This window comes from Ptychodera flava, chromosome 8 (assembly GCF_041260155.1).
Source record: "Ptychodera flava strain L36383 chromosome 8, AS_Pfla_20210202, whole genome shotgun sequence".
NCBI lineage: Eukaryota > Metazoa > Hemichordata > Enteropneusta > Ptychoderidae > Ptychodera > Ptychodera flava.
In genome coordinates, this window is record NC_091935.1 from 14,942,386 (window position 1) to 14,965,654 (window position 23,269).

Here is a 23,269-nt window from a genome sequence, read left to right on the forward strand (position 1 = left end):
ACTGGTCCCACTCCGGAATAACAAGGACGCCATACATGTATGCCCAAGAGATCACGTGATGCCGGTACAAACAACCCACATGTGTACAAACGCGCGTTTGCGCACCTGGTTTGTTTGTACCGTACGTGGTCCGTTCGTATTCTGCGTCTGACCTCCACGGTACATCTTTCGCAAAGTAGGCATCACTGTAACGAAGTGTTCAACCATGGAGGTAGCAGAGATGGTTCAACGCACACTTCTTTACATTATTTTTAAATCGGCCTGAATGAAAAATTTATGTATTTCACTTTACTTTCATTTCTTTACACTTTTGGTGGCATTCAAATTTGACATCCCACACACAGGGGTGCAATATTTAGGACACAGGCCAACTGGGCGAAGGCCCTATTGGTTTCGTTCGAATTCTTCAACCTTCTTCTTCATTCTTTTTTTAAATTCTTCTTCCGTAAAATCTTTGTAGCTCCTCATCTCAAAAAGCACTCCTTGTATCATTACGAAACCTCACACCCTTTGTAGGAGTAGGGCGGACAAGTGCATGACACATATGGACTTGAATGGGTTACATGACCTTGGCGGCCATACTGGATTTGTGAAAATCCGTAAAATGGCATCTTCTCAAAAACTACAGAGGATTCACATCAAATTTCTCGTGCAGAATACTTTTACTTGAATATACTGAAATTGCAATAGCGGTCACGTGACCTCAGCCGCCATGTGAAGTTTTAAATAATGTCAATTTAATCCATAAATGTCTTCTCCAGAATCGATGAGCCATTTGAACTGAAATTTTGCTCACATCAATATCAGTAGGAGTCATGTTTGCGAAAGGCAGTCAAATCGGTTTCGTGCTTTGGCAGCCATATTACTATTTACGGAAGACCTACGATAACCATTAAATAATGTAACAATATTTTCTTCACCAAAACCAACAGCCCATTTCAGCTCAAATGTATAAGAATGCACCACAATTTAACTGGGGTAACTTGTTCTGCGTATATGTACAGCAGTATTGTAATATATTCTAACCCCCCCCCCCCATGCTAGGGCCCAAGTAATGCTGCTTGCAATGCTTGCTGCCTGATGTCGATTTTGTTCTGCATTCGCGCATGCTCTGTTTGAAAGTAAAACATAACGGCAGATTGTAACGACACAATCGCCAAATGCAACTTTAAATATTTGATTTGAAACGTATTTTTCAAAAACAATTTTGCTCCGAGACGTTTGGGTAATAGCTCTGAATATTCAATCATGAAATGAATCAGTAACATTCGTATGTATCATGAACTGTAGACTCTCCACAGTCGCTGTGTCTTGTTTTGTGCGCGCCCAATGGGCCTGCATTCGAAGGCTACGCTGTGCTAGCTGTGAGCACGCGCTGCCAGACACAGCGACTGTCGGTTCTTGCAAGTATATGAATATTCATAAGGGCAGTGACGTCAAAAGAAACACCTATCTAACTGGGCGGAGAGAATATATACTAGTAGCTGGTAGACCTATATACGCAGTATGTTTTTATTTTTCATTTTTAATTTTATTTGGCTATGGTACTTGTCTTTTTTATTTTGATTAACGGATGTGCGGAGTTCTATAAAGTACCCGGATCAGGCAGAAATCCGACCGGTCGCTTGCAAGAACGTCCAGACCCTGGGATTCGCGTCGCGTCTCTAAAGGGCGCGCGCGTGTTCCAACAGGGAAGAACGCGAATCGCAGGGTCTCTGCCAGACTACATGAACTGGTGAGCACACTTAAGGTAGAACGCACCTCGGGACAGACATTCGGACTCTCAAACTTTTACAATTCTCTTCTGATATACCACATATGGGGGTTCATTGTAAAGCTCTTGGTGAAAGAAAACTTTTCACCGGCTTAGTTTTTCGAAATTCGAAATTCGAAAATTTTTATTTTTCTCAATAGAGTTAACACAGGGATGGCGGCCATTTTGAATTTCTAATATCGGTAAATCTTGGGTAATTTGTTTCTCTAGCATCAAAATTTGCACGGTGACCCCCTATTTTTATTCTTGATTTTGAAAGAGAATAATTGAAAGACTCATTGAGGAAAGTTAGAGCAAAAGTTTAAGTCTTTCACTTTCGAGGCGCATACTACCTTAAAGTTATACAGTCACCTGTAATCTAAATATGCCCATATATGGTCCTCGGTATTCAAAATGCCCATGTGCGGGCGCTGTTTTTAAAAAGCGGCTACCCGCTTAAAATCTGTGATTGGTTAGATTTTCTCTTTCAATGGTAACTGTGGCAAATTTGGAACAGGTGACAGTATACCTTTAATATGTCCCATGCTGTGAGATTATATTTGAAATTGACAGCTTCGGACTTGAAAGTAGCAGCTTGTGACGTGTTTGCTGATGATTTAATTTAGTGGATATTAAAAGCTGTTGAAGGATCTCGACGTCCTGGAACGACTGCCAAAAGATGATTATTCTATGAATTCACTGGTCCTCCCAATACAGACTGTATTATTTCTTCCTGTGCTCATTTCAAGTCACCGAACTCAAAAAAAGTTCAACGTGACGGTGGAAACTGCCATAGTTTCTTGTTCGACTTTGATACATTTCGAACAAATATATCGTACGACTTGCAAAGCATGATAAATTGCAACATCACCTTTTTAGCAGCTGCTATAGGCCGTACAGCAGCCAGGTGGTAAAGCGAACATGGTGGGTTTATTAGTCCCCACGCACACCCTCCGGGGAGACTTATAGATTTGGTCGTGTCCGTGCGTGCGTGCGTGCGTCCGTTCACGCAGATATCTCAGAGATGCCTCGAGCGATTTCATTCAAACTTGGCCGCCAGGCGGCCGTTTTATTACGATTTTTTTCATGTACAGAGCCATAACTCAGGCATATCTCAACCGATTTTATTCAAAGTTGGTACAAGGACATTGACCAATGTCATAGATATGCAAGTCAATTCTTTTTGTAATATGATCCAATATGGCTGCCGTGCGGCCATTTTGTTATGATTTTTTCGTGTACAGAGCCATAATACTCAGGCATATCTCAACCGATTTTATTCAAAGTTGGTACAAGAACATTAACCTATGTCATACATATGTACGTCAATTTGTTTCATGATATGATCCAATATGGCTGCATGGCAGCCATTTTGTTACAATTTTTTCATGTCCTTAGCCAAAAGTCGGGCACGTCTCAACCGATTTTATTCACCGATTTTATTCAAACTTAGTACAAGGACATTGACCTATGTCATACATATGCACGTCGATTTGTTTTGTGATACGTTCCAATATGGCCACCGTGTGGCCATTGTTTTACGATTTTTCATGTCCGGAACCATAACTCAGACATGTATCAAGCGAATTTATTCAAAGTTGGTACAAGGACATTACTTACGTATGTTATACATATGTATGTCGATTGTTTCATGATATGGTCCAATTTGGCCACATGGTGGTAATTTTGTTATGGTTTTTTCATGTCGAGAGCCATAACTCTGGCAAGTCTCAACTGATTTTATTCAAAGTTGGTACATGGACATTGACTTATGTCATACATTAGATCAAATATCGCTGCATGGCGCAGATTTTGTTACGCTTTTCTCATGTACAGAGCCATAACTCAGACATATTTCCACAAGTATCATTCAAAGTTGGTACAACGACATTGACCTATTTCATACATATGCTCGTCAATTTGTTTCACGTCATGTAGCAGTATCATGTCAATTATTGAAGTTTAGTAATTAGCCTGATATATCAAGAAACACTGCATCAAATTTCATGTACAGAAGCTCACATTGCTTTAACATTGAAAAAGACATTTATCAGTGTCATTTTAATTAATTTGTAATTGCATATGTAATAAACTTTCCTAATTAGAATGATATATCCACAAATACAACGTCAAATTTGATGAAACTAGATACAGATGTTGATCTCATAGTGTTGTAAATACCGCATCAAACTTTATGAAATATGGTACCGGTGATAATCTGTTAGTGTTAGGATAGTATGCAAAAATGTTTTGCAACATCCTGTCGATTAATTCCTAGTTGACTCATTTTATGAACTTTAGGATGGTGGCCTACATTGGTTTTATGTTTTCATCACCATGGAACTCATTCTTGCCCATTGAGCGCCATCTGTATCAAAGTATTTTTATCACAAACCTAATTAATGAAGAGCACTCTATCCTCTCTGAGGACTTGTAATCAAAGTACCCATTAACAAGTGGGGACTGTGTCATCAACGATGACTTGTTTGCCGTGTCAGGTGATCTCGCTCCCTCGTACAGTACCTTACGCGACCAGCAAGGACATTTGAAGGTGACACAGATTGTCAAAGACACCAAGCGGCTTACTAGTACATGATGAATGGCAAGCAACTGTAACCTTTCCCCTGAAAAAAGGGGAACCTTGGTCATGTCAATAATACTAATTACGGGTGTCACTTGCTGCGTTTGTTTAAAAACTCAAGGCAAAGCTATCAGTCTCTTCACAAAAGAACCTCTGGAAAAATTGCATTCGATAACTACATTTTTCACCTTCATCGCCTTCTCAAGACACACCTTTTCACTTTCGTATATTTGCCAGTCATTCGTAAATGTTTTAGAAAGCTGTCTCGACTAAATACGTAGACCCGCGGGTAAAGCCTAAAAGCAGGATCCCTTTGAACATGACCTCAGCCAACACTACGCTACACGTGACACATTTTCACGTTCAAAACTATAGGATAAGAATGTCTCAAGGTGGCGACTTAGCTATTAGAACGGGAGTGCTGTAACCTTTACTCTGCCAATATTATACTGATAGTGTCATTTAGGGTCATACTGTTTTGTTTATTCCACGTACTCGAAACGAGCTGAGTCACGACCGATGGTGCTGTAAGGGCTGAACATACGCACATACTAGTCGTATGAACACACACACACACGCACCCACACACACACAAACACACACACACAAACATATATGTGTATGTATATATATATATATATATATATATATATATATATATATATATATATATATATATATATATATATATATATAAAATAACACAAAACTACTTCAAGTATAAGGTAATGGTATCTGTGACTTAAGTTTAATGCATCCTGCAATCATCAGAAAGATGGAGAAGTGAAAGTAATCTTAGCTCAACAGTCTTATATATGTATGATCGGGACGTACCGTTCTATTTGTAGGTGGTGTTAAACTTTGACAAATAATTCAAATAATATTTGTCAAAAATATTTGTTTTGGTGGCGACAATATATATTATTTGTCAAATTTTAACACCATGGAGGAAATTCGAGTCAACGCACCATCCTGCAGTCATCAGTCAATCAGCATTGACGAAAGCCTGAAACAAACAAAAAAATAAACAGCCAGACAAAAACATCGGTCTGACTTCATCTGGTCGATGTGGGGGTTACCTTATGAGTACCTTTGGTATAAGAAACGAATGTAATAACGGTGCGTTGACTCGAATTTCCTCCACCCCTCAAAGTATTTGCGAATGCAGCCATACGGGAAAAAATCATAGACAGACTACATTACGTGCACTTCAGATCAGGAAAGATTAGCAAATTACAAAGTAAATATAAATATAGCTTTAATCACGTGTACAACGGCTAGACAGCGATTTTAAAGGGTGACTGCAATTGATCTTTGGCCTCCCTCTGAAATAATTGAACAGTATCCACACGTACGGCTCTGAAGGTTTCCATGCCGACAGTTCTAGAATCCAAGCCCACCATGCCATTAAAAGTGGGATTCGTAAGTTGACCTGACAGAAATGAAGATGGGGTGAGGCGGGAAATCAAACCGTCACTGCTTTCTTCTCCGATTTTATTGAAACTGCACGAACACGTTGTAGTTTCACCAGCAGCGATGATGATGTGATCACGACTACACGATCACCGCAAAAGGATAATATGCATCGTTCCAATGTGGCTATAGTTCGAGGTGGCCTCGGTAATATATTCATATACTCCAACTTTACCCATAGAATACCCTCTGAAAAAAGTTGTCTGGGAAACTATGACATCGTTTCAAAATTAATAAATAAATAACAAAAACAACAGCAAAAGAGGGGAAATATCAATAAAATGACACCCAAAAATGATATAAAAAAGGAATTTTATCACTTTCAAGCCACGCAGATGCTAATCATCAGGTTTGGTTCAATTGACCTCCCGTCAAATTCACAAGATGTCTTCTGTTTCATCAAATCAATAATGGCCATGACGAAATCTGCCCAACTGCCATAGCTTCAGTTATCAGATGACTTGATATACTTTATAGTGAACGGGTCAGTTCGACGACGCTGGACGAAAGATGAACTCAGTTAGGGTAGACCCATTTGATTTCAAAGGGGGGTGTAGAGGAAATGGTCATGTCGGCAATCTTTTCCGTCCATGTGACAGCTAGTTTGTTTGAATCAAATCATTTTTTTCCGGTTAGCAAAAGCAAGGCATTGTTTTCTCGGTAACGAATTGTTTTAAATATGCGGTACATAATTCTACCTGCAGATGTTGGGAATCACGTGTATGGTGTAGCTCCGCCCACCAACTCCTCTACTAATTAAGCAAAGTATGCATTGGACATGTCATTAATAAGGCGCGCCTTTCATTAATCCTAATGATTATTCATACTAAAAGTTATATATAGACCTGTGATATTAATGAAGATCAAGACTTGAACTTAGTAATTCTAAGACATAACACAAAGCTGTTTGTGGCCATTCTGTCTCTCTCTAACCCAAACCTATCCCCAAGTGTGTAACCCAAAACATGTCACTGGTTCAAATTTGCACCTACAAATAACTTGTAGATATCTATGTAAGTCGTAATACACAACATCAGTTTACAATACATAAAGTTCATGTACATGAGACGACTGGTAAAACACCCATTCTGAGAAAACTGGCCTGGGGAGTGGTGTACTCCTCATCTGTCGGAGTTCCTTTCCTTCAGGCCGTCATAATAGTACCAGGAGCTGGAAGAAAACATCGTGCATTTGTATATAGTGTGACCGATATCAATATGTTACCCAAACTACTGCCATAAAGTTTTCAGTAGCTTGACGGTGACTGTAGTCTGCAGTTGAGAGAATATATTGCTTTTAAATCTAGTCACTTGAATCCTCTTATGTGTTTTGCATTTTTGCCAATAGCAAATGAATCCGGTAATGTGTTTCCAGGGTCAACCGTTGCAACAACAACATTTTGCACAATAAATTTAAATCAGGCTTCTGTATAATAAATGCTGGCAAAAACATAGGACTTGCTGAGAAATATATTGAAAATGTTAGCGCCGCCGTAGGCTCTATGCCTCCAGAATATGGGAGAATCAGATTCTAAGTTTGCTGATTTCAGCACATTAATGACTTCTGTTTGTTTGAACAAGTTGTTTGTAAGCTATTACAAGATCATTTTTCCCTCCTCCCCCTGCCGACAATGTTTTCTCTCCAAACCCTCCCTCCCGAGGAATCAAATGGTCCTCACCTTAGGTTACGGTGTCAATGTTTGAGAACAATCAACATACCGTGAACTCTCATTTGAGAGCGATGACCACACCTCCTTCGTTTAATTAGGAACTGCAGATTCCAAATATGGTTTAACAACACTTCAGAAGTTAAACAAGTTTTGGATGGCAAAAAATGACGTCATCAACCTTGTACCCAATGGGCTTTAAAAGCCACCCCAACCAGCGGCTCACATCATATTCGTTGTCACTCTGATATTAAAAACACATCGTTGTTAGCTGAGGCACTAAAACCGTTAGAACATCCTGCACCCGTAAAAATCGTCGACGCACAAAGTGACAAGGGATCAAGATCAACGATGCAGCTCCTGGCAGTCCCATTGATTCTTGACAAAGTCAAGCAGAATGTCAGCTCAACTTTGTTGGCGCTCTGCGTTCTGACTTTGACACTGATGTTCTTATGGAATCGTTCCAAGCCCTCAAAGCGCAAAATGGACCTACCTGGTCCATGGGGGTTGCCGATCTTTGGATGTGCGCTGTGGATGGGAGCTTGGCCGCATCTGACGCTGACCAAGATGGCGAAGAAGTACGGGCCCATCTTCCAGGTGCCTCTGGGAACAAAACCTTTCGTCATTCTGACTGGGTTGAAGCCAATTAAACAAGCCCTGTTGAGACAAGCTGTCGAATTCGCAGGCAGACCACCTTTTGATTCTTTGACGAGCGTCTTCGATGGTAAATCCATGTCGTTTGGTACGTTCAGTAAGGAGTGGAGGAAAATAAGAAAGATTCAACATTCGGGCGTGAAGATGTTTCTGACTGGAACTCGACTCAATGATCTAGAAGGTATCATTCTCGAGCAAGCCAATAATCTTGTCAAGAGCATGACGGCCAACATAAAAGACTCGAAGGGTTGCGTCTTTAACCCAAACGATGGTGTACGTTTTTCCATAGCAAACGTAATCTGCTTCATGTTGTTTAATAAGACCTACGCTAGTGACGACAAACACTTACAACGCTTAGTGATATTGTCAGAGTTCTTCGTAAAGGCAACACAAGCTGCAAACCCAGCCGACATTATGCCCTGGACCAGAATCATCCCCAGCATTGATAAACGCCAGACAGATTCCACGAAACTTTTGAACGACATAAGCGAATGGATCGCTGACATGATGACGAAGCTCAAATCTGGTGAGCGAAAGGAACCTGTGGTAGATATCACAGATTACGCGATGAAGATCCGAGAAGAGATGACTCCGGAGGAGATGGCCAGTTTGAAGATGGACCATTCAACAATCATGACAATCTTAGATGATATTTTTGGAGCATCTTTTGAGTCTGTCGCGACGAGTATTCTATGGAGCATTTTGTACATGATGGAGTACCCCGACGTACAGAGTCGAGTACAGAAAGAACTGGATCAAGTTGTAGGACCCGATAGAACGCCATGCCTAGCTGACAAGCCCAACTTACCCTACACGCACGCGTGCATTCATGAAATGATACGCATGATGTCGGTCGCTCCGATGGCCATCCCCCACCAAACGATGTGCGACACCGAACTGTACGGCCATTTCATCCCGAAAGATACCACGGTCCTGATAAACATATATGGTACAAACCACGATGAGACGGTGTTCAAGAACCCCCATGAGTTTAATCCCGAGAGGTTTTTGACAGAAGATGGTACAGCGCTCGATAAAGCCAAAACCGAAGACCACATTTCGTTTTCTCTGGGTCGTAGGCGATGCATGGGCGAACCACTTGCCCACATGGAAGTGTACCTGCTCTTCGTGACGATGATGTACCACTGCACCTTCAGGAAAGTCAGCGATGACCAAGTGTTAGATTTCAGAGGGAACTTCGGACTGACAGTTCAGCCGGACCACTTTGATGTACTCGTTAATCGCAGGGTGATTAAAGGCAGATAAGTGAACCACCATCTTTGTATGTTCTTGAAAAGAATAACGCAGAGAAAAAGCAGGGTCAAACCATGATGTGTCGGAATATATATCCAAAAAGTCTGGGTTTTTTTCACATAAAATTATACTTGGCCGACACAAATAGGTTTAAAGGTGAATTAATTACGGAAATACTTGATAAGTTTTTAAACCAAAAGTCGATACCATTTTCAGAATACTTGCATGAGATTATTTGTCCCAGTTCAGGATTTCTTTTACAAAATTTTGAGACACAGACAAAGTTTCAATGGACTTTTGCCAATATCGTTTTTCTTGGTATGTCTGATAACATTCAGCATCAACGATGCATTTTTTTTAAATTTCAAAACAGGCATTATCGAACTGTTGAATCACATCTGCACATGTAGACGAATGAAACTGTCGGACAAATTTCAAAAACGTTAGTTACTCTTGTTCACCGCATGCATCAGATTTCAGATTTGCGTTTAAATCCCAGTGGCTGATGTTATCATTGATTTGTATGATAGAAAACTGACACGTTGCCTTGCTATCCTAAGTCTTCCCGATGTATTGTTTCATAGCAATGATTAAGAAGTCCAATAAAGACGGCAGCATGGATAATATAAAACTCTGTGAAAGGCTCAGTGTATGATGTTTGTGATTGTGTTGTTTGTTGATTCTGTCGCTGAATAATTATAATTGCTCACTAAAATATTTGGCTACCCGCAATATGCGATTTAACTGTGAAGGAACGCATGGCACGTTAGGCATATCCCGCGCCTGTTTCTTCAACACTGAAATGCCATACATAAGGCATAGCTTTTCAAGAAATCGCTCTGTATTGTCGTTTTTTCACACGATAGAATTTCCATATTATTCTCTTTGAAAAATCACACCAGCGCTATTCACCAAAAAGTTAACTTACTGTTTCTTCAGTCTATTACCTTTGGAAACTGACATCAAAGGCACTGGATACCTCTCTTAATTTCACGATAATATTCAGTAAATATTGTCCAGTGAAAATGTACAGTAGTTTACAAGGTTGCGCTGAGACGTGATTTTAGACGCCTATGAAGACCTCAAACACGTCCCTGGATGTTCAGTTGAACACACGTGACACATTTCACGTGCAATAAGATTGTTATCAGACTGCCGACGGGCGGCCACTTTACCATCAGAACGAGAGTGCAGTAACCTTTACCCTATCATTATTATACCACCTTACACTACCTTGGCGAAGGCTGCGTTCATAAATAATCGTGAGGGGGTTAGAAGAATCGCGATGGAATTTTTTTTTTTCAGATCCTTCCTAATACCCTCAAAAATTCAAATCCTCCCATCTATATGATCAAATTTTTTTCAAGTCCCCCAACTATCATATAGTCGCATATTTATAAGGGATGTACGTGCAGAAAAGAAACTATTGCGCAGTTCAGCACGCAGATGTTCGATACTACCTTGTTTGACACACACATATATATATATTGTAGGGGTTATAGAAATGTTGTCAGCAGTTTGTAGAGCCATAGTCCAAAGGCAAGTTCTTACATATCGATTCATTTTTAAATGCATCATTGGAATTTTGGATTTATCAGTCTAATCCGACTTGAGTTAATCCAAAGCTGGTTTGATCAATGGAACCCGCTGAAGAGCACCTAAAATGACGATAATGATTTAAATTAGAATCTTTGCTGTTCAAAATTTTACTTTTGTGTTTTTGTGTGGCGAGAGTGTCAATAGTTCATTCACTGCGTGAACTTGAAATGAATGGTTTTATATTTGTTTTAAGTGATTGTCACTATTAAAACAGTGACATTTCATCGTACGTTTGTAGGAAATCAAAAATGGTGACCCCATTTTTTTCTTTAATACTTGATTATTTTAACATACCAGAATTCACAAATTCCTAACGCAAAGAGCATAACAATAGCTAACATAAGACTGTTGTATAATAATACTCGGGCTGTGTGAATATATTGAAGCATTCCCACATGATTTAAAAAAACTACAAAAAAACTTATGTTGATACACAATACAATGTTGAAAAAAACCCATTAAGTTTACAGTAACATACCTACTGATCATTCACATCTTTGTTGCACTCTATAATGTATTCGTTGTAAAATGACAGATACTGATAGCCATATGGGAATAGAAGTAAACTACAATTACATTCAAGGAGATGATCACATTTTGTGTACCGTAGTCAACATTTTTTTTTGAACAGTGATACACCTATTGTCCATGTTGGCCATTGTCTACAGATGACTGTCAAGTCCCCTGGTCTTCCATGTGTTGCTCTCCGGCCTTTTGTGTAAAAGTATGTTTCACTGTCACGCGCGTCATATGACCCAAACTCTTCTTCAACTACATCAGAGTCAGAGCTATCTCTGTCACTGCTGAAAGTGACACTGCCCGTAGGCAGTAGCTGGGCAGTAGCTGTATTAACTTTGATAATTATGACAATATTTTTGTTCAGTTTATACAACTGCGTTCTTCTTCTACTCCCTACAGCATATTGAACTGTCCAATATTCAGCTTTCCAAAACAGCCTGTGTATGTGTTCAGTGCATGTGCATCATTAACAAATGACTTTCAGTCTGGTACCTCTAAACACCAACAATGTTTACATATACAGGCTTTGTTGATAAACTGAATATTGTATGTTTCAACAAACAGAAGGGAGACAACAAGAAACTATTTTTGATACATTACATAGAAATATTGTAAACAATTATCAACAGTTGCAGCTTCTGCCAAATTATATACAAGGCCTACTTGTTGTTTATCTTATGGAAATTCAACGGCATTTGTGCATTTTTAGAATTTTTCGAAATAAAAGTCATGAAATCCATAGTTCTAGATTGTGTTTAATTATCACTAATTTTAGAACCACTGGATGACATAAAAATATTATTCATTTTTCATTGAATTACCGACCAATTTATGGAATCTGAAAATGTAAATAATGATAGGGAACAAAATATTTTCAGCCCCCTCCATATGCAGAGCAAAACTCTCAAGTCCTCCTCTACTCCCCCCAGAAATTTCAAATCTCCCTGAATTTCTCCAGCCCCCCTTCCCAAGTATTTGTGAATGCAGCCTGATAGTTTCGTTGAGAGTCAAACTGTTTGTTTATTACATGTATTCAAAACACGCTGAGTCACTATAGACCTTTTCCCCTTATCCCACAATGCACCGCTGTGGCTACATCAAACACCGTATACACACTCAAAACAACGAAAACATACTGATTTTGTGTTGTATAACAGATTGCTATATAATATAATGACACAAATTTGTAATGCCAAATATTGCCCCGTGTATATTCTATCCATCGACGACGAAAACATAGGTCAGGGTGTAATCAGCCATAGAGTTCTATGTGTAACATACCCTGCGTATACCCTTCGGCTAAAAGTTCTATGAGTAATGTAAGCTTTGTATACCCTAGTGCGCACTGCATGGAACTCATGGAACCGGTTTAAAGAACTATTTTATGTATCTGATGTATGTATGCATGCATGCATGCATGCATGCATGTATGTATGTATGTATGTATGTATGTATGTATGTATGTATCTATGTATCTATGTATCTATGTATCTATGTAGTATGTATGTATGTATGTATGTATGTATGTATGTATGTATGTATGTATGTATCTATGTATCTATGTATCTATGTATGTATGTATGTATGTATGTATGTATGTATGTATGTATGTATGTATGTATGTATGTATCTATGTATCTATGTATGTATGTATGTATCTATGTATGTATGTATGTATCTATGTATCTATGTATCTATGTATGTATATATGTATGTATGTATCTATGTATGTATCTATGTATGTATCTATGTATGTATCTATGTATGTATCTATGCATGTATCTATGTATAGTATGTATCTATGTAAACATGCATTTCACATCAACACACTCATTCGCTTGTATTTCCTTTTTTGCATTGTTTTATCTGAATCAACTGTCACTGTATTGCCAAAGATGAAAAAGAATTTTGTTTTACAGCCTCTTGTGATAAACATCAACATTTACGAAAGGCTGAAACAAAAAAAAAAAACACAAAAAACCACAAAAACAGCAGTCTGACTTAATCTGATCAAATTTGTGGGTTATTTTGTGAGTACCCTTGGTAAAAGTAATGTATGTAATAGTAGTGCGTTGATTCGAATTTCATCCACTCTTCAAAGTGTTTGGGAATGCTGCTATATGGGAAAAATCACAGACGGCGAAATACATTACATGCACTTCGGATTGGGAATGAGAAGCAAATTATTTACAAAGTAAATCTAAATACATCTTTCATCATGCCACGCAATTATCAGAGTTATCAGAGGCAGTTATCAGTGAGAGTACTTGATATACTACAACCATTTGCAGTAGAGCGCGAAGCCACTGCAGTGAACTGCAATAAAACTGCTTACACTGATTAGTTTCAGCTGTAGCCGTGGCCACTTTGGTGTTGAACAAGGCTACTTGATAAAGACCAAAAAGTCTGTTTGTACAAAGGCAAAACTAGCTCTGTCTGAGGCTCGAGTTGTAAATGAGAGTTTACGATTGGCACCCTGTGTTCAAGATTAAGATACAATGTAGCATTACCATGCACTGGTCCATGTACAAATCTTTTTTATTTCAACTTCCCCAGACAAACTGTCTGCATGGGACATACAATGTTGTCGACTTTGCCAGCTGGCTACAGCTGAAACTAATTAGAGTGAGCAGTTTTATTGCAGTTCACTGCAGTGGCTTCGCGCTCTATTACTGAAAAGGGTAGTAAATAGTGAACGGGTCAGTTTGAAATGATGGACGAACCATGCGATTTCATTGGGGGGGGGGGGTTGAGGATAAGATATGTCAGCAGTTTTTCCCCATCACTGTGATAGCAAATTTGTCTTCTATCGTAAGTCCCGCGTCAAATTATATTTTTCCGTAAACAGAAGCATGAAATTTTCTCGGTAACCATTTGTCATGAATGTGCGGTTCATAATGCTACCTGTACGTCACTGGTTCAAATTTGTACCTACAAATAACTTGTAGTGTTCTATGTAAGTCGTAATACACAACATCAGTTTACAATACATAAAGCTCATGTACAAGAGACGACTGGTAAAACATCCATTCTGTGTTGACTTATCTATGGAATGCTGTACTCCTGATCCCTCGGACTTCCTTTCCTGCAGACGGTCACAAAAGTACCAGGAGCTGGAAGAAAATATCTTGAATTAGTAGTGTGACCAATTCCAATATGTTGCACCATTAAGTGCAAACTACTGCCATTAAGTTTTCAGTAGATTGACGGTGACCGCACTCTAATAGGCGAGCGGCGAATCCACAAAAGGGCCTTATTTTAGGAGTTTAATGTACCCACCTTACATACGGCCACATTATACGTCATTTGAAAGCTTATTATCTCTACTTTAAGAAAATTGACGATGTGGAGCTGCCAAGTAGGGCCATAACCTTCTAATTTGCATAATTAACAAGGGTACTCAATTTGCATAAATGCGATATAATATTTGAAATTTATTTATAACTTCTCAAACGATACATTTAAACTATCGAGTGATATATCAAATGAAAGGCCTTTCCATGTAGAATACAAAATGGATATTCAAAGAGATATTGAAATTGATTTCATTGAAATATTTTCATGTTTATATGGAAAACAATATTTTCCCCTTTTGAATAACAATATTTTAAAAATCTTTACACATACAGCCACAACACACAGCCACATCATACATCATTTGAAAGCTTAGTATCTCTACTTCAAGAAAATTGAGAATTTGGAGCTACCAAATCGGGCCATAACCCCCTAATTTGCATAATCAACACGCATACCCAATTTGCATAAATGCGATATAGTATTATAAATTTATAGTTAACTTCTCTAAACATACGTTTAAACTATCAAGTAATATATCAAATGAAAGGTATTTGCATGTAGAATACAAAATAGATATCCAAAGAGATATTGAAATTGATTTCACTGAAATATTTTCATATTTATATGGAAAAAAATATTTTCCCCTCTAGGATAACAATATTTTAAAAATTTTAACACATACAGCCCTATCATACAGCCCCATCATACATCATTTGAAAGCTTATTATATCTCTTTGAAGAAATTGCCAATGTTGAGCTATCAAGGAAGGCCGTACCCCATTTATGTGCATAATTTACACTGGTAAGCACTTTGCAGGAATGAGCATACTTTTACACTATCGAGTGATATATGGTATTTGGTAATGGTATTTGCATGTAAAACACAAAATTGATATCAAAAATGATATTTAAAGTGATTTTACTGAAATATTTTCATATTTCTGTTGAAATAAATATTTCCTCTTTTGAATAATGGTATTTTAAAAAATTTAACTAAAGTATTAATGCAACCACAAGTATTATGATGTGAAAAAAGTGCGTAGAACATGGAGAACAAACAGCTGAAATTAGTTCTAAAAATTATTACTTTTTTGTTGAATGTATGTTTTAAAACATATGAACACCTCTTCTTGTTTACAATATTATCCAATACCGATGTCTAGCTTTTATAGGTCAGAGGCTGATTCTTCGAATATGCCTTTTGTTTGGAGTATAATATAGCCATTCACAGCATAAGGAAACTTTTTAATGTTACTCAAGAATACCAACATTTTCTTGTAATGTTGTAACCATGAAAACAGGATATATATAACATTTTGATTTTAACATATATGGTAAATGATTTGAACGCCAACATTATTTCGTAAAGATGTGTTGGGAAATATCACCAAATACTATTAAGTGCAAACATAAAAAGATTCACATGAACGACACTATTGTAGTTGTTGAAAAGTAGCTCTGTAGCTGAAACAATGTGTTAGAGTAAGCTGCAGTCAAAGTAATGGCATGATTCATGATCCAAATCATTCATGTCATTTCCAGTATATCTAGTAATTGTAGGAATTCATCATCCTCTTCTTCACCAGCATTGTCATGAGTAAAACGGTTGCCACAATTATCGCTGCCTTGGCAGGAACAAAGGTCTGTGTAGGGAAGATTAATTTGACAGCAGACACAATTGGTGACATGTAATGAGAGAAAGCAGCTCTACACATCGTTCATATCTTAGTTGTTTGAATTTTGTGTATGATATTGTGTATATTGTAAGTGTATATTATGTTATGTTTGGCCATTTTATGTATAGTGTTGATTTGCCATGGCGAGACGTAGCCCTAATCTACGTGTCCTGCCCTATGGGGTAGCAAGACTAATGTGACACTGCGATCCTTTGATGCTACCTTTCGAGAATAGAGTTGTCTTCATCAGTCCTTCATTTTCTTTTGGTGAAACATGTGCACTGATTGAATGATTGTAGGTGTTACCAATCGAGTTGTTCCACTGAAGTTCAGTTTGTTCAAGTACGGAAGCTAGAATGTCTACTGTTCGTTCAGGCTGTATTTGTGTATGCTCATTTGAATCGGAGATCGGACTGTTGTAGGTTTTGTGAAGTTTGGCATCATCGTAACGTTTATATTTCCGTTTCTTGTGTATGTGATTAGGTTACGCCCACAAATAACGGTGGGGGCGGAGGAATTCGGGTTGGATTCGAAAATTTTGAGAGATTGTAGAGGGGTACTTGGAGTTTTTGATCTGCATATAGGGGACCTTAAAATGTTTTGGTTCCCTTTTACTTTTTACGATTCCAAGGTTTTGAAAGTAACTTAATGAAAATTTAATGACATTTAAATGTCATCCGATTGTCCAAAGTTAGTAATAATTAAACAAGATTTAGAACCGTTTTGTCGCATTTCATTACTTTTATCTCGTAAATATCTTGTATTTTGTATTGTCTTGTTGTTGCATGATTGTTCTAATGTATCGTTATGTTTCGCGTTTAACAAGGCCCTTGAATGTTACCGTTTGGTTTCATGAACCGCAATATACCTGTTTGTTTTGTGTGTGCTTTGCTGCCGAGAATGTTCTCTTTGTTGCACCGATGACCTTCATAGATAGTGAGGTCTAACGATATGATTTCTTGAGAAGAGCTTTCGAAAATTTGAAAGTATGATGCATTTGTTTATGTTTGATATGAATCAATTAAGCTCGTGTTGAGTTCCAATGAGAATCATACATCGTCTCTGAATCTCAGTCAGAGCGATATTTGTTCAGTGTGTTGCTGAATTATTCTCATTTTGTCTTGAGAAATGTAATGTCGGGAATTTCTGGTAAAACTGGAGATCACTGTTTACTTGAAAGTGTTGTTTTTCAAGAGAATTTTCAGCATAGCTAACATGTATTTTAATTTGTTGTTGGTTTTTTGATTATGCAATCATTTGATGATCTTTCCTGATTTAATGATCTGTCGACTGATTCCATTGCTTCATTGTGCGTTGTATTAGTGTACATTGAAACAATGTATAGTGTTACAATGTCGCATTGGCCAGAACTTTTACTGTCTCAATTTTCCGTATAAAATCTGTTGTATCTTTGATGTATGTTGTTTATTACTTCACGATTTGTTTGGGGAAATAGTCAGTGAATTCTGATCTGTGAAAGGTTGGACTGCATCATCCACTTATAATTGGGCGGCCCACGAACTTTCCTGGTTGGCGTCATTTTGTTCACTTGTATTTTTAGCATGATGTACTAACTTGTAGTGGTGCTAGTATTTTACTGTTAACTGGATTAATCGCCATGGCTAATTAACACTTTATATAAAACAGCCAAACATAATATACACTGACAATATACTCAATATCATACACAAAATGCAAACAACGAAGATATTAACGGTGTGTTGAGTTGCTTTTCCTTCACTATATAACAATAAGTACGATAAATGAAATATGGTGCCTTCCGTCAACATATTCCACATAACTGAACTGAAAATACAGATGTAACACAGATGTAGTAACCAATGATGTCTCCATCAAAACAAGATTTCAAGAGAAATTGAAACAAAAATGACATCAATAAAACAAAAGGGCCATTCGACACACAGCTATTTATAACAAGATTGGAACTAATTTGGGATAATTGGATGGTGAAGTAATGTCGGTTTAATTTGCAAATTTAAGCTCATCTGCTTTTCGTTTTACTTGTTTTTAAGAGTAACTTGTTATATTTCAACACTCAACTATAGAGCGCAAAACACGTTTTAGAAAATTAGCAAAATATGAAGACACAATTATCCCGAATTAGTTCCAATTGGTTTTATGTATTCTTGTTGTTCATCTATATTGGAATTAGACAGGAAAAGGTTCCAGTCTGCGTATCCTTAATAAACAAAAATCAATTGCAACACAAATTCAGATATTTATCCCCATAACGTGAGCATTATTCGTATTTATTACACAATATTTTGAATATTAAAAACGAGTCAAGGTGTTTACGATTTAATTGAAAATATTCAATAAGAATATTTTGAATACGCGTTTAGAGTTCATGATTCTATTCTACATGCAAATACCTATCATTTGATATATCACTTGATAGTTAAAAAGTAAGTTTAGAGTACTTAACAATGGATTTTTGTGATTTAATATCGTATTCATGCAAATTAGGTACCCGTGTGCATTATGCAATCAAAGAATTACAGCACTATTTGTCAGCTGCATATCGTCATTTTTCATGAGGCAGAGATAATAGGCTTTCAAATAACGTTTGATGTGGTTGTGTGATGCGGTTCTATGTGTTAAAATTATTAAAATATCGTTATTCAAAAGGGGAATGTATATTGTTCTATATTAGTACGAAAACATTTTAGTAAAATAATTTTAATATCTCTTTGGATATCCATTTTGTATTCTCCATGCAAATACCTTTCATTTGATATATCACTTGATAATTTAAAGTATGTTTATAGTAGTGAATAAATTTCTAATTTTATATCGCATTTATGCAAATTGGGTACCCATGTAAATTATGCAAATTGAGGGCCACGTCCGTACTTGACAGCTCAACATTGTCAATTTCTTTAAGTAGATATAGTAAGCTTTGAAATGACGTATGATGATGCTGTACGATTTTGCTTTTTGTATTAATTTTTTTTTTAATATTGGTATTGAAAAGGGAAAAATATTTTTTCAATATAAATATGACAATATTTCAGTGAAATGAATTTAAATATCTTTTTGGGTGTCTGTTTAGTATTCTTCATGCAAATACCTTTCATTTGATATGTAACTCGATAGTTTAAACGTATGTTTGGAGAAGTGAATAATAACTATCTAATATTTTATCGCATTAATGCAAATAGGGTACCCGTGGGATTTATGCAAATTAGGGGCTACGGCCGTACTAAACTGCTAAATGTTGTCTATTTTCTTCAAGTAGAGACAGTAAGCTTTCAAATGATGTATAATGTGGCTGTATGATGTGGCTGTATGTGTTCAAATTTTTAAAATATTGTTATTGAAAAGGGGAAAATATTGTTTTCAATATAAATATGAAAATATTTCAGTAAAATTATTTTAAATATCTTTTTGGATATCAATTTTGTATTTTACATGCCAATACCTTACATTTGATATATCACTCGATAGTTTAAAAGTATGTTTAGAGTAGTTAACAATGAATTTCCTAATTTTATATCACATTTATGCAAATTGGGTACCCATGTGAATTATGCAAATTAGGGGGTTATTGCCCTACTTGGCAGCTCCACATCGTCAATTTTCTTGAAGTAGAGATAATAAGCTTTCAAATGATGTATGATGTGGCTGTATGTAAGGTGGGTACATTAAGTGTGAAAAATAGGTGAGCCTGCCGCTCGCCTATAATAGTTGTTCAGTAAGAGTTTGGTAGTCTAATAGAAGTAAAGTGAAGTGATAGTGCAGTTGCCAAACTCAATTCTTGTGTAGTTGTCTTTTCTTCAGTCCAGTGCAGTCAACTCTTTTCTATGGCGATTCCCAGAAGAGGCGTCATTTTTTTGGTAATTTTATATCTACTGGAACTAAGAATATATAATGTAGTGATTTAGTAAGCATTTGATATGGTAAACTGTATTTGGTGTTGCAATGCGGTAAAAAAAACATCAGAAAACATTGTGATTTTAGCAGGTTTAGTTTCCAACAACTTTTCTCAAAATTTTTTCAATTTTTAAGAGTATCAAGATCGTAAATAGTTGGCACACTTCCTGCCATCTGGCCATTGTACCTCTTATGCAAACATGGTCAATTCAAAGGGGTGGCCCATTAGACATCCTGGGGAGGGGTCCTGGCAGATTTTAAAAAAATAGAAACAAGTGTCAATAAAAAATCAGCCAGAGAAAGTTTGACAATAAGAAAAGGTGGTAGAGTGGGAAAAAATAATGTACAATGGATCAGATAAAAAGATACCGCAGCAATCTTCCAGACCCCCCTGATATCAAATGGTCCACCCCTGATATCTTTTTGCACGCAATTAACCGTGCAGTGTATATTAGTTTAATATGTCAAGTTAGGTTTAGGATTTGAAGGAATAGTCAAGTTCACCACAGTTAAATTTCTTAACTTTATCTCTTGTGTCATCACCCTTGTGTTATTGGTTAAGTTTGTAAGTTGTTCCAAATGTGGATGCACCAGTCGTACTGGAAGAAAACAATGTTTACTTTTCCCTATAAGGTTTCTGAGTTAATGGTTGTATGTTGAAATCTCTCCATGTATCTGGTGTATGGGCAAAATGTAAAAATTGGTCTCATGTGATGTATTTCAGTCTATGTTAAATATTGTTCATGAAAAATCAAGAAAAGTTTGCTGTGTGCTTGTAAAAGATAATACATTTGTCAATACATAAACTGCCTTGAAAATTGATTGTCTTAAAATTATCACAGAAGTAGAAGGAAAAGAAACTAATCAAATTGATGTCACATATTCACCCTGAGTGCCTGCATAAACTATTTACAACGATGCGGCTAGCCAAGTTAAATCATGTGTAGAATGAATAAGATGAGTAATGAAGGATAATATCAGGTCACTTCACCACACAAACAGAATAAACAACAATGTTGACTACCTATCCCTATGACAATGTATTGATTTTATTCAGTACACTGCATATATTTACTCCTTCGAAGGTTCGAATTTATCAGTTATCATCGACCAATTACCAGTGGTTGTCTGCTTTTGATTAAAACTTTGAACTTGCATAGACAATGCAGGGAAAGACACTAGGGTTGTCGGATTGCCCGGGGCAGTGAAATCGGCGTTCGGGCAAGTGAACCTCCGATGCCACTTGCCCGACGGGACAAGTGAAAAAATAATTACCTAGAAATCTTATTCACGAGAGCGATTTTCTGGTGAGGGAACACGGACTTAACAACAAAAATAATCATATTATGTCATTGTGAACATTCCATAAGATTTTTCATAAAATTGCATGAAGAGTTGACGAAAAGAATCATATAATCGCTGTCAATAAAATCCAGTTCAAACAATACACCGGTACTCGTAAATTACCGTACGCTGATTTTGCATATGAAAAAGCTGTTCAGCTGGTGGAACGTACGTTCACCAAAGTTCATTGCATTGACTGTGAAGTTACGGTGTCTCACAATATGTCGATACGGTAAAAAAAAGAAACACAGCGGTTTTTGTGCTTTGTATGAACTTTTATAATAATGTAAAAATAAAGTCCAGTGGTTAAAAATCACAACATAAAATTGGACTTTTACCAAAACGTACTCTTCAATGTTAACTTGTTGAGGGACAGTGAGTGGCAAAGACCGCATGCAATGAAGTCAATAGCAATATTTGGTGTCAACGGGTCAAGTCTTTGAATTTTCAACAAACACTGACTTAATTTTCAGGTCAATAAGCCAAAAGTTACTTGTCCGTGGCGACCAACCTCTCTGTTTGTGTATCTTCCCATTCTAAAATGACTGTCAAGAAGCAATTGGAGCGAGTTTGACATCGAGAAATTCAGTTTAGACACATTGAAAAACACCGACGCCTTAGGTTGTTGGTTTTAATTCTATTTAGTCTGCGCATGAGCAATAATAAGACCACCTAGGTTATTAGAAAAACATAGGATACTGGTATAGTGCAATGGCAATTCAAACTTTATAGGGCTGGTGTATGATATAAGCGCAGTAAAAACATGACAAAGAAGTACATTATTTTTCAGAAGCTTCAAAACATTCCTTTATAGCTACAGATTTTTTCTTTCTGTATAGATAAGTTAAAACTTTTAAAAGCAAAAAGACCTTGAAGGTACAATTGAAATGGCTGTTATTATTTGTACATTAAGCCCCAAGAAAGTAAACATACAAACATATGAACTGTTAGAATTTTTCTATGAATATGAAAGCCCCACTAGCTGTAAATCTTGAAATTTGTTGACCTAAAAAGGCTTCCTATTTTCTCTGGTTTTCTTTAAATTCTACCCATTTACAGGATAAGCTTATAGTCTTTTACTGCTTTACAAAACATTCTTTAGTGAAAAATTGGACAAGTAAATTTACATTTTAACCGTTATTATGATTTCCCACCATACTAAAAAGAAAACAAAGCATGTCCCAGTTGAAAACATTCAACACTATGCATTACATTGGACTACTCTGTTGTTTCCGTGAATATTCAAATGCATATATGCACGGTGTACACTGTTTTGCTATATTTGCATGGGGTGCCATTTTACATTTGGGCACATATTTATTATTTTTCTTGTTCAAAATTGCACATGCAGTCTCACTGGGCAGTTAACAATACTTGTATTCCAACCCCTCAAAGAGCAAATTCCAAAAACTTGTTTTAGTTCAGAAGTAAAATCACATAAAGAATGCTAAAAGATACAGGTAATGGGGCTTTAGTAATTAATGGAATATAAATGAGCCATCCAGCACGCTAAGAAGTGTGAAGAGAACCCTATGAGAATGTCTGACATTTTCTCATGA

At 36.9% G+C, this 23,269-nt stretch overlaps 1 protein-coding gene across 1 annotated transcript; it reads left to right on the plus strand.

The window, feature by feature from the left end:
* Window positions 1-7,711: 7,711 nt before the first annotated feature.
* On the plus strand, window positions 7,712-10,012 carry LOC139138585 (cytochrome P450 1A1-like). Its single transcript, XM_070707022.1, has one exon. It carries the CDS (start codon window positions 7,825-7,827, stop codon window positions 9,391-9,393), a length of 1,569 nt encoding a protein of 522 aa, XP_070563123.1. The 5' UTR covers window positions 7,712-7,824; the 3' UTR covers window positions 9,394-10,012.
* Window positions 10,013-23,269: the final 13,257 nt, after the last annotated feature.

What these genes read in the sequence shown, in the direction of transcription:
- LOC139138585 (XM_070707022.1), top strand. Translation starts at nt 7,825, where the DNA reads ATGCAGCTCCTGGCAGTCCCATTGATTCTTGACAAAGTCAAGCAGAAT.